This window comes from Pteropus medius, unplaced genomic scaffold, assembly GCF_902729225.1.
Source record: "Pteropus medius unplaced genomic scaffold, Ma_sr-lr_union100, whole genome shotgun sequence".
In the NCBI taxonomy this organism is placed as follows: domain Eukaryota; kingdom Metazoa; phylum Chordata; class Mammalia; order Chiroptera; family Pteropodidae; genus Pteropus; species Pteropus medius.
In genome coordinates this window covers 2,994,657-3,008,163 of record NW_024353905.1, presented here as the reverse complement: position 1 = coordinate 3,008,163, position 13,507 = coordinate 2,994,657, and the positions used below count along the sequence as shown (strand labels likewise).

Below are 13,507 nucleotides of genomic sequence, written 5' to 3'. Positions count from 1 at the left end.
GAATATGGTTTCCACTTACTACTCTAGTGCTATTCCCCACCACCCACATAGGCTCATATTTTCTGTCACTATTCAAAATCAAATTACATACTAATATTGACTTTTACTGTAGGTTAATTAATTCCAGGGCATTCATTTTGGTTACTATAGCACAGAGATTCCTTCAACCAATGCCGATTTCCAACAATGAGCCTGTGGATTGATATGGATAAAAAAAACTAACATCTTCTCTTTTTTTTTTCCCTCTCCAGAACACTTAAGCACTATCACCACCATCACCAAAGAGATTGGAAAAGGTAGGGAGAGTGATGTACAGAATGGATAGTTATATGTGGTGTGCATTTATGGGGAGATGCAGTGTCTCTAAAATATGGGATTCACATGACTGAAAGGCAGAACACAATACTAGAAATCTTGAGATTTCTACAAGACTTCAGAAGCCAGGAATCCAAGGTTCAGCTTTTCTTGGTAGGTTTATTCTCTCTGGCACCCACCGCAACCTCCAGAGTTGGTGAAAACTGCCTCATCCCCAGTCGAAGGCTACTATCCTAGCCTCCCACCTAATGTGTGATAGGGAAGAAAATTCAAGGTCTTGCTTGGGTGGGCATAAAGATGCTGTAGCACAGATATAAATTCCCTATAGGGACAGTGAGAAACTAGAACAAATACCATAGAGTCTGCACTAAGTACTTCGAATTCTTGCATGTATGGAAGACAAAGAGTCAACCAAAGAGTTGACTCTTGGGAACTAACCATTTCTGCCCTTCAAGAAAATAGAGATTTTTGTTCTATCTAGCCTGGGGTCCAAATAGTGCTTTCACTCTCTACCCATTTGTACCTAAACTGAGAAAGATTTAGAAAATTATAAGAGATAGAAGGAACATTAGAGATCATAAATTTAGTTTGGAGGGTTTTCAGCTGTGTTTGAAACATTTCTAATGATCTGCCTAAGTATTTTTATCTTATAAACTGTTAACCATGGAACTCAGATAATCCTTGAGGGATTGGGAAGATGTAAGGTGAGCCTGAGAGAGTGGAGCACCATATATACATATGTATATATTTCATCCTGTCTCAGTTCTGTAAGAACTGACTTATGCATTCATTAAACAGGTACTGAGTGTTAGATACACCAAAACAAGACATAGATACTACTTTCCAAGAGGTTTGTTTCTACAAACAGAATGAGACACAGAAACAATAATTGCAGTGCTGGATGCTATATGTTGTAAAAAAGGCAAATGATAATAACAGCTATTAATTATTATGCATTTGATATCTTCCAGTATCTATACTATATATTTATAATATTAATTTACTTAAACCTCACAATAAACTTCGGAGTTAAGTATGGTTATTATCCCCCTTTTTAAAATGTGGTGACTGAAGTGCAGAAGTGAAAGGTCACTTGGCCCAAGCAAGTAACTTGTGGGATTACAAACAGTACAGATACTTTAAGAACACAGAAAAACCATTACCTGTCTTAATGAATTGAAGAAAGCTTCACAGAGACCTGTAAATTTTAAGCAGGAATAGAAAGGTGAGGAGGTAGAAAGGGTGTTCAGGCAAAGGAAGCAGCATGAGAAAGTCTTGGAAGCCTGAAAGCAGACCACCTATTCTGAGAAACAAAGAACGAATTACTATAGCTGAAGAATAGTAGATAAAAGACTAGAAAAGTAGATTATAGCCTGATTTTGAGAGCCAGAATGCCTGGCTTGAGTCTGAGCTCTACTCCATAGGTTAATTGGAGGTCATTTATCTCCAAATCAAAAGTTTGCATGGCAGGAACTAAGACAATCAAATATTTCACCTGAAAAGGTAATAACATCATGTGTTATCATGGCTCAAAAAGGTGAGAGACCAGACAGCGCAGTGGCAGGCTATCGTTATGGTCTAGTAGTCAAAGTGAGCATTAATAAGCTAGGTCATTGGGTCAAACTTCTTCCCTGAATTTATGCTTATTGCCTCAATTCTACCCTCTGGAACCACACAAACCAAATCCAATTTTTTTCTTTACATTGTAAGTCTTTATATATTTGAAGAAATATACCAAGGCCCTTCCCAATCTGAGACTGAGCTCTTTACATAGGGAGATCAGGGCCTCAATGATTCCTAAGAACTTTCTCAGGTGTAACATCTTGTTACCCCGATTCTCTGTAACCCCTAAATCTGTTTTAACCAGCTGGTCTTTTGAGGGATAGGAACAGTTCCTCTGTTTTATTTGGATGGACTTATTTCTCCTCTTCCAGGAGGTGACTGCAAAAGTGCCCCTGTGGAGTACTCTCCAGCCCACAGTGCCCATATTTTCTTGTTCCATTTCAGCAGCAATCCCCAGAGATATTGGAGAAGACAATGTGAGGATTCTCGGCATACAGATCCCCATAAAGGATGTTGAGGTGCTGGTTTCTGTCTTAATTGCCATGGGTATCATTCTCCTGCTCATTGCTCTGGCTCTTGGCGGTGTGGTCTGGTACCAACATCAGCAGAAAAAGCTCCGACGTAACAGAAGGTCGATTTTGGATGATAGCTTTAAGCTTCTGTCCCTCAAGAAATAGCAACTGGATTTTGGAACTTCATATCTGGAATGCACTCCCAGCAAGCCATTAGTAGCTAACCCCACTGTCAAAGGAGCATGGGTAGTAGAAAGACGGATGAAGGAAACAAACTTGTCTGATGATGTTTTCATTTATTTATTTCCATGGAAATGATGTACTTTCTCTTTTCTTTAGTTGTTTTTTTTTTTTTGCCCCACTTGGGCACTTGGGGATAAGTGACTTCCCTAGTATCTTATATCACAAATTTCAACAGCTAGATTATATCACCCATTGACACTTGGAAGATGTGGAAATTCCTAAATACTGATCCTTCTCACAGAGTTAATACCAAGAGTAAAACACATTGATTAAGTTTCTCCTGCTTTCCAGGACCTAGGCACATTCATTCTGACCAAAGCTAAGTGAGCTGTGAAGATAATCCACATCTAAACTATGGACTAAGAACAAAGGAATAATGGGAAAATGGGTGGGGTGAGATTTGAAGATCCAAATTTTATTTTGATTTTCCTTGGAAGTGAACTGTTTTTGAAAAGCGAGTGGCTGGTGGTTGCATGAGTACCTTTAACTTCTGGATTCAGAAATTCTTCAGGACGTTATTCTTCCAAGTTCCTGGTGCAATCACACTGAAGAAAATGCTCAGTGTCTTCTCCATATTTTAGGCAGAAATTTCTGTACATTAAAGTACTTGTTAGAACACTGTAAGAGTCATCTTGGTGATTTTGATGCTTCTTGTGGCCTCCGGAAGGTTATGACTATGATTTAAACAAAGCATTCAGTGGTGGAGGGGGATGGAGCAGAATAGAATGGGTCTGCCTATCCTTTGTGAAGCCTACAGATTTGTGTTTTAGAAATGAAAAAAACTGTCCCAGAGGAAGCCTCAAAGTCAGAGTGGTGGGTACCATCTTTTGGCTCATAGATACCAAAAGTCTTCTGAATATTAAGAAAAATTGCCAAAGGAAAATAGAGGGCTGAGACAAGGCTCAAACCTGTACGCTAGGCAAGAAAAGGTGGACACAGCTCTCATGGGCTCTTTTGGTAGTTGGGAGTATGAGAGGTCTACTTGCAGTTTGTGGAGGGGGGTTGTCTCTTTATGACAAAGAGTCCTTCCCTCTGGTACCTTAAAGCAATATTCCTTTGTCATATGCAAATTCAAGCCTATCTGAAACCTTGGTCAGAGAGCACCAACAAGAGATAAATTAGTTATGGGATAAGATGGGACACCCTCACAAAAGTATCCATATTAACATTTTATGTGGCAAGTGGAGAACAGAAGTGGCCACAGAAACAGTGAAGATGACAACTGAAATACATAGTGTTTTACACTTTACAAAGTATCTAATGCTTCTTTGCATTTGACTTGCCTTAGTTCTATCAGGGTGCTATTTTATTTTACATTTGAGTAAACAAAGGATCCAATTCCTGATGGACCTAGAGGGCATTGTGCTAAGTAGAGTAAGTCAGTTGAGAAAAATAAATTCATATGATTTCATGTACATGTGGAATCTAAAGAAGAAGAAGAAGAACAACAACAACAACAACAACAAAAATAAATAAACTCATAAATACAGAGAAGAAAGGGATTAAGAAGTACAAAATGGTAATTACAAAATAGTCATTGAGATATAAAGTATAGCATAAGAAATATAGTCAATAAGATTTGAATAACTATGTACAGTGTCAGATGGGTACTAGATTTACTGAGGTGATCACTTTGTGAGTTACATAGTTTTCTAATCACTGCGTTGTACACCTGAAACTAATATAATATTGTATGCCAACTATAATTGGAAAAAAAAATAAATTATTTAAAAAACATGTTCATACCACCCAAAGCAATCTATAGATTGAATGCAATTCATATCAAAATACCAATAGCATTTTTCTGAGAACTAGAACCAATAATACTAAAATACATATGGAATTACAAAAGACCCTAAATAGCCCCAGTATACTTGATAAAGAAGAACAAAATTGAAGGTATCACAACAGTGATATCAAATCATACTAAAAATATAGTCATCAAAACATTATGGTAGTGTCATAAAAACAGACACATAGACCAATGGAGCAGAATAGACAGCCCAGAAATAAACCTACATCTATATGGTCATTTAATCTATGACAAAGGAGGCAAAAATATACAATGGATTAAGGACATTCTATTTAATAAATGGTGTTAAGAAAACTAAAGAGATACATTAAAAAAATAAAACTGGACCAAAGCCATAGAACTTCTAGAAGAAAACATAGGTAGTAAACTCTCTGACATTGTTCTTAGTAACCTTTTTTTCTGATACATCTCGTCAAGCAAGAGAAACAAAAGAAAAAATAACAAATGGGGCTACAGTAAACTAAAGTTATTGCACAGCACAGAAAATCATCAATAAAATGATAAATCAAGCTACTGAATGGGAGAAGATATTTTCCAATGATACATTTGATAAGGGGTTAATATCCAAAATTTATAAAGAACTCATAGAATTTAACATAAAAAAAAAACAAACAATCCAATTAAAAAGTGGGCAGGAACCTGAATTGGCATTTTTCTGAAGTGGATATACAGATAGCCAAAAGACAATGAAAAGATGCTCAATGTCACGAATTATCAGTGGAATGCAAATTAAAACCACAATGAAATATCACCTAACATGTGTCAAAATGGCTATCATCAATAAATGAGAAAACAATAACTGTTGGCGCGGATATAAAAGGAACCTTTGTGCACTGTTAGTAAGATTGCAAATTGGTGCAGCCAGTGTGGAAAACAATTTGGAGGTTCCTCAAAAATTAAATATAGGGCCACCTTAGGACCCGACAATTCTACTTCTGGGTATTTATCCAAAGAAATCCAAAACATTAATTTTAAAAGATATATGCACCTCTATTTCTCAGCAGCACTTTTTACAGTAGCCAAGATATGGAAGAGATTCAAGTGCCCATTTATAGGTGATTGGATAAAGAAGAAGTGCCACATATATACAATATAATATTACTCACCCAAAAAAAAAAAAAAAAATGAAATCTCACCATTAGAGCCAACATGTATGGCCCTAGAGGGTATTAAGCTAAGTGAAATAAATCAGGCAGAGAAAGACAAATACCATATGATCTCACTTATATGTGAAATCTAAAGAGAAATATATATTTAAAAAAACAGAAACAGACTGATAGATATAGAGAACAAACTGATGGTTACTGTATAGGAGAGGTTTGGGGGCTGAGTGTAAAAGGAGAAAGAATTAAGAAGTACAAATTAGTAGTTACAGAATAGGCACTGAGATGTTAAGTACAGCATAGAGAATATAGTCAACAATATTGTAATAACTATGTTTAATGCCAGTTGGGTACTAGACTAATTGGGGGTAATCGCTTCATAAATTATGTAAATTTCTAATCACTATGCTGTACACATGAATTTAATATAAAATAATATTGACTATCAACTCTAATTGAAAAATAAAAATTAAAAAAACTTAACTCATAATTAATAACTATCCAAAAGAGAAAGTACCAGGACCAGATGAGCTGTTGAATTCTACCAAACATTTAAGGAAAAAATTATACCAATTGTCTAGTATCTCTTTCAGAAGATAAAAGCACAGGGAATACATCCCAACTCATTCTATGAGGCCTACATTATCCTAATACCAAAACCAGAAAAAGACATTTTAGGAAAAGAAATCTGCAGAGCAATATTTCTCATTAACTCATATACAAAATTCCTCAACTCAATATTAGCAAATTTAATACAATACTGTATGAAAAGAATTATATATCATGACCAAGTGCAATTTATTCCAGATATGCAAGGCTGTCTCAACACTTGAAAAAATTACTGTATTTTATTGCATCAACAAGTTTAAAAAAAATCCTTTGATCATATCAATAGATGCAGAAGAAGCATTTCATACATTGCAACACTCATTCATTGATCTCAGGAAACCAGGTTAGAGAAGGACTTCACAACATGGTAAACAATATGTGCAAAAACTTTCGACTAACATCATAGTTAATAAAGAAAAACTAGAAACTTTCCTGTAAAATTAGGAATAATGCAAAGATGTCTCCTACCACTGCTCCTTTTTAAATCATATTGGAAATGCTAATGAAACAAGACAAGAAAAAAAAAGGTATAGATTGAGAAAAAGTAATAAAACTATCTTTGTTCACAGACAGCATTGTTTATATAGAAAAGCTAAGAGAATCATCAAAAACTGCCTGGAACTAATATGCGATTATAGCAAGGTTGCTGGATACAAAGTTAATATACAAAAATCAATTGCTTTTCTATATACCAGCAATAAACAAGTGGAAATTGAAATTAAAAATATATTACTGTTTACATTAGTGTCCCCTAAAATGAAATATTTGGGTATAAATACCATGAAATACATATAGGACCTATATGAAAAAAGACTACAAAACTCTAATGAAAAATATAAAGGCAGAACTAATAAATGAAGATATTTCATATTCCTTGATAGAAAGACTCAATATTGTCAAGTTTCTAGTCCTTCCAAACATAATCCGTATATTCAGTGCAAACCCAGTCAAAATCCCAGCCAGTTATTTGGGTATATTAAAAAACTAGGTACTGTCTAGTTTCAGTGAAGTAGGTAAATGATGTGCTTGCCTCCTCTCTCAGACATCAAAATTACAACTGAACTACAAAACAATGATCATTGAGAATCACCTGAAGTCTAGCTGAACAAGAATCCTATATCTAAGGATATACAGAAGTCATGTGGAGACTGGTAGGAAGCATGGAGAGGTAGAAAGGGTTGGCTCTCCACCCATGCATTATGGTTAAATATTGGGAGGAATATATCAACTGTGGAGGTCCACCCTGAGGAAAAAGTGTTCCAAGCCTCACACCAAGCTCCCCAACCCAGGACTTCAGTGTCAAGAAGAAAATTTCTGATAACTTCTGGCTGCAAAAATCAGCAGAGATTTTAGCTGAGTGAGACAGAGGGCTGCTGGTGAGCCAGGTGATCCTCTTAAAGGGCCTGCACATGGACTTACTTGCTGACAGACTCACTTGCTCTGAGCTCCAGTGCTGGGGCATCAACTTGAAAGGCACAAGGGCCATACAGGAAAGAACTGAATTGACTGGCTTCTGGACGAGGGCTGGATGGCACAGGTATCTCCCATGAATAAAAGTGCAGCAGAAGCCACTGTTTTTTGTTGAGCCCTCCCCACAGCCAACGCGCAGATGCAGGCAGCCACAATATCTGAGTCTCCATCAACCTGGGTAACATCATTCACCCTACCCTTGTGATTCTCTGAGATTGCACCTCACCCAAATTTCAGACCCACCCGAGCTGCTTCCAGTGGCTTTTTCACACAAATGACATCTTGGTTCGTGCTGAGGACTTTTCTAAAATATCTAAAAGATTCACAAAATCCAAACAAGCAGCATTTGGCCTTGGCACGCCCCATACTTCTTACTAAGCATCCCCAAGTGTGGCACTAGGGGTTGCTGGCCTTGGTTTGCAGCTTAGCCTCTTGAGGCACCTCTAAGCCCAGCATAAGCGGGGGCCATCTGCAGATTGTTTAGTGACTCACCAGGTGACCCCAGGCAGGGCATGTGTTATGACTAAACTTGGCCTGCACCAGAAACCCTCCTAACAGGCCTCAGAACAAACACACCTGATAGCCAGCTTCAGACCACATAAGAGTACCACTCAACCACCTCCACAGAAAACAAACCCACAGGGCCAATTCCTCAGGCAACTTGTTCTTCTTTCTCAAGATTGCCATGGCTATTCATGATCATTTGTGACTCCATATAACTTTTAAGATTATTTGTTCAAGTTTCATGAAAAATGTCATTGATATTTCGATAGTGATTGCATTGGATCTATATATTACTTTGGACATTTTAATGATATTAATTATTTCTATTCATGAGAAAATATATGCCTCCATTTATTCATATCTTCTTCAATTTCTTTCTTCAATTTCTATAATTTTCTGAGTCTTTTACCTCTTTGGTTAAATTTATTCCTAGACATTTTTGATGCAATTATTAAAGAAATTGTTTTCTTAATTTCTTTCTGATAACTCATTATTAGTGTGTAGAAATGCAACCAATTTCTGAATATTAATTTTTTATTCTGCTACTTTACTGAATTCATTTTCCAGTTCTACTAGGATTTTTTTGTGTGTGGAATTTTTAAAGTTTTCTCTATATAATATCATGTCATCTGTAAATAATGAGTTTTACTTTTTTTTCTAATTTAGATGGCTTTTATTTATTTTATTGTTGTCTGATTGCTGTGATGAGGACTTCCGATACCATATTGAATAGAAATGGTAAAAGTGGACATCCTTGCCTTCTTCCTGATCATAAGAAAAACAAATATGGCCTTAACTAGGTTAAGTTACTGTCCCTTTATTCAAACCTTTCTGAGATTTTTTTAATCATAAATGAATGCTGGATTTTGTTAAATGTTTTTTTTTTGTCTGCATCTATTGACATAATCTTATAAATTTATCCTTTATTTTGTTTATGTAAGTGAATTATGTTAATTGATTTGTGGATATTGAATAAACCTTGCATCCCAGGAATAAATCTCACTTAATTACAGTGTATGGTCTTTTTAGTGTATTACTGAATTCTGTTTGCTAATATTTTGTTGAGGATTTTTACATCTATGTTCATCAATAATATTGGTCTATAATTTTCTTTTTTTTGTAACATTTTTGTCTGGTTTTGAAATCAGGGTAATGTTGGCCTCATAAAACAAGCTTGGGAGTCTTCCACCATCTTTAATTTTTTGGAATAGTTTGAGAAGGATAGGTGTTAATTCTTCTTTGAATATTTGGTAAAATTCACCTGTGAAGCCATCTGGTATAGGACTTTTGTTTGCGGGGAACTTTTTGATTACTAATTCAATTTCATTAGTAGTAATCTGTTCAGATTTTATCCTTGATTCGGCCTTGGAAGATTGTATATTTTTAGGATTTATCCATTTCTCACAGATTGTCAAATTTGTTGGCACATAATTGTTCATAGTATTTTCTTATATTTCTTTGTATTTCTGTAGTGTCTGTTGTCACTTCTCTTTCATTTATGATTTTATTTACTTGAGTCCTCTCTCTATTTTCTTGATGAGATCAGTTACAGGTTTATTAATTTTGTTTGTCTTTTCAAAGAACTAGTTCTTTCTTTCATTAATCTTTTTTTTTTCCAGTCTCAATTTCATTTATTTCTGCTCAATCTTTATTATTTCCCTCATTCTACTAACTTTAGAGCTTATTTGCTATTCTTTTTCTAGTTCCTTTAGGTATCTGGTTAGATTGTTTATTTGAGCTTTTTCTTGTTTCTTGAGGTAGGCCTGTATTGCTATGAATTTCCCTCTTAGGACTGCTTTTGTTGTGTCCCATAAATTTTTAGTCATTGTGTTTTCATTTTCATTTGTCTCTAGGTATCTTTTAATTTCTTCTTTGATCTCATTATTAACTCATTCATTGTTTAGTAGCATGTTATTTAGCATCCATGTGTTTGTTTTTCAGTTTATTTTCTCATACTTGATTTCTACTTCTATACCATTGTGGTTGGAGAAGACGCTTGATATAATTTCAATGTTCTTAAATTTATTGAGATGTTTTGTGTCCTAACATGTGATTGATCCTGGAAAATGTTCCATGTGCACTTGAGAAAAATGTATATTTTGCTCTTTTGTAGTGAAGTGCTCTAAGAATATCAATTAAATCCTCCTGATTTAATATATCACTTAAGGCCACTGTTTCCTTATTGATTTTCTGTCTGGAAGATCTATTCATACATGTCAATGGGGATTTAAAATTTTATACTATGAATGCATTGCCATCAATTTCTCCTTTTACATTAGGTAATGTTTGCTTTATATATTTAGGTGCTCCTATGTTGGGTGAATAAATGCTTACAAGAGTTATAGACTCTTGTTGGATTGACCCTATTATCATTATGTAACATCACTCCTTGTCACTTATTATAACCTGTGTTTTAAAGTCTGTTTTGCCTGCTGTAAGTATGGCTATCCTAGCTTTTTTTCTTTTAATTTTGATTTGCATGAAACATATTTTTCCATTCTTTCATTACTCTCTGTGTGTTATTTGATCTGAAGTGGGTCTCTTATGGACATAATATGTATGGATCTTGTTTTCTTACCCATTCAGCTAACATATCGCTTTTGATTGGAGCATTTAATTCATTGACATTTAAAGTGATTATTGAGGGATCTTTGGAAACATGGAGGAGTGAGAGGTGTCTCCAGATCTCTCCCCTTGAGACAACAAGATGAACATCTAAAACTCAACAAAAAACATCCAAAATGCACACCAGCATGTCTGAGCATGGGATCTGTGCATAAGATATACCACAGGTCAGGACCCCGGGTTTCAGACAGTGGACTGGGAGAAATAAAAAAGCTGCCTCTCGCAGCCATCAGAGCTACCTGTAGAAGGAGGAGAAGGGGAGAAGGAGCAGCGAGTTCCCTGAAAAGACCTGCCTGGGAAAGCTGTGAGCTCCCCGTGGCCGGCTAGCAGCAGAGACCAGTTATCAGGGCAGGAGGCAGAAAAGTGAACGGCAGAAAAAGAATGGTTCATTTTTACTGGCCCTGGTTGCAAAACTAGGGATAAGCTGCAGTCCTCTGCCACCAATCCAGAGGGCCACTCCCCCCATATACTCCGAGACCAAACAACACAGAGCCCCAGGGGAATCTGAGCAAATACTAACAAAACTGTTGCTAACACTGACAGAGACTGAAACTGAGGGTAGCGAGAGTGATTAAATATCTATCAGAAAATAACAAGGCAATTTTTAAGGCTTTATGTAAAGAAGGCATCCAAAAAGCTTAGATGCCACCTACTGGAAACCAAAAGAAAAGCACTTTCTTTGCAAAAGGCTAAAGAGACTATATATAATAAATCTTCTTTCTGGAAAAAAAAAAACAGAATACATTTCCACAAATGCTCATGTGGAGAAATAGTCCATTAAACACCATGAACAATTAAGTTGACAAGGCATCTCAGAAAAAAAAAGAGAAAAATCTCCAGAAAATAAGCTTACAGACATAGAAATGTGCAACTTAACTAACAGAGATTCAGGATAGTACTTCTGAAAAAAACACAGTGAGTTCCAAAACGAGTCATATCAACAAATTCAGGAATTGAAAAAAACAACTAGATGAGCAGAGCAAGGAGATTAAAACCATCAAAAAGAACAGAATAGATCTTCTGGAGATAAAAACAAAACAAAACAAAACAAAACAAACATCCTGCAAGAGCTGAAAAATGAAATAGCAAGCTTGGGAAACACAATCAACCAAATGAAGGAAACGATCAGTAATATTGAAGAAAGAAATCGAGAAAAAAATCAGAAGTAAGAAGGGAGAAACCGAAGAGTGAAAAATAATGAAAGAGAAATTCAAGAACTAGCTGATACCATCAGGAGAAGAAATATAAGAGTAATGGGCATTATCGAAGATGAGAAAAAGGAGCAGAGACTAGAAAGCGTTTTCAGACAAATAATTGATGAGAATTTCCCAAATCTAAGGAATGAGCTGGAGCTTGGAATTCAAAAAGTCAACAGAACACTTAATTGTCTCAAGCCGAAAAGGCCTTCACCAAGACACATTGTACTAAAATTATCAAAAATTAACAACAAAGACAGAATTCTCAAGGCAGCCAGGGAGAAGAAAACGGTAACTTATAAAGGAAAACCCATTAGATTATCCTCAGACTTCTTGGCACAGACCTTACAAACCAGAAAGAACTGGAATCGAATATTTAAAGTATTAAGTGAAAGGAACTACCAGCCTAGAATAATGTTTCCAGCTGAGTTCTCCTTTAGATATGAAGAAGAAATTAAAAGCTTTCTAGAAATACAAATATTGAGAGAATTCTCCACTACAAGTCCTGCACTATAGGAAATACTGAAAGGGGTCAGCTCACCTAAAACAAAATCACCGAAAAAATACATAATTAGGAGTAAAGTGACTATCAGGCAAATAAAAGTGGAGTGCAACCCTTACTAAGAAAAAGGCATTACAAACTTAAATAATGATAAGATAATTGTTATAACAGATAGTAATGAACGTTCAGCATACATAGGGACAAATTGAGGTAAATATGACTGAAAAGGGGAGAATCAAAGATCCAAATTCACAAAGGGGGATAGAGATAAGCCACGCACAGAAGAAAATGAACAACTGTATATATATATATATATATATATATATATATATATATATATATATAAACCTATACTTTACATATTCATAATGGGAACCAAAGATTCAGAACTGAAGTATATAACATAAAACAAGAAGAACCAGAGGGAAAACCCACAAAAGCCAACCGAAATAAAGAAAACAGAAACACAGGGACAAGGAAGCAATGGAAACACCGAGATACCAGAAAGCAAAAGGTAAAATGGCTATAAAAAGACCTTATATTTCAATAATCATCCTAAATGTAAATGAACTGAACTCACCAATAAAAAGGCACAGAGTTGCAGATTGGATCAAAAAACAAAACCTAACCATTTATGCCTCCAGGAGACACATCTCAGTTCCAAAGACAAATATAGACTCAAAGTGAAAGGGTGGAAAATGACATTTCAAGCAAATGGCATTCAGAGAAAAGGGGGAGTAGCGGTACTAATATCAGAAGAAATAGAATTCAAAATAAAAAAGGTAAAGAAAGTTTCTAAGGGGCACTTCATAACGATAAATGGAATCATGCACCAAGAAGACATAACACTTATTAATATCTATGCTCCCAATCAGGGAGCCCCGAAATATATAAAGCAATTACTAACAGGACTAAAGAGAGAAACAGACCAAAACACTATCAAAGTAGGAGACCTAAATACCCCACTATTGGATATGGACAGATCATCCAAACACAAAATCAATAAGGAAATAACATCCTTAAATGACACATTAGACCAACTGGACATAATT

The 13,507-nt window shown here is 35.6% G+C and overlaps 1 protein-coding gene across 4 annotated transcripts in view; it reads left to right on the top strand.

Moving 5' to 3' along the window:
• The window catches only part of HEPH (hephaestin), a 72,231-nt gene extending 68,974 nt beyond the window's left edge, over positions 1-3,257 (top strand). For 3 of the 4 annotated variants that reach the window (XM_039851408.1, XM_039851410.1, XM_039851407.1), the window contains 2 exons: positions 252-296; positions 2,323-2,576. In XM_039851408.1, the coding sequence (XP_039707342.1) occupies positions 252-296; positions 2,323-2,555 (278 nt within the window). In that variant the 3' untranslated portion in view covers positions 2,556-2,576. Of the gene's footprint in view, positions 1-251; positions 297-2,322 lie in introns of all 4 variants that reach the window. The other variant, XM_039851409.1, reaches the window with a different exon arrangement.
• The last annotated feature ends 10,250 nt before the right edge of the window (positions 3,258-13,507 follow it).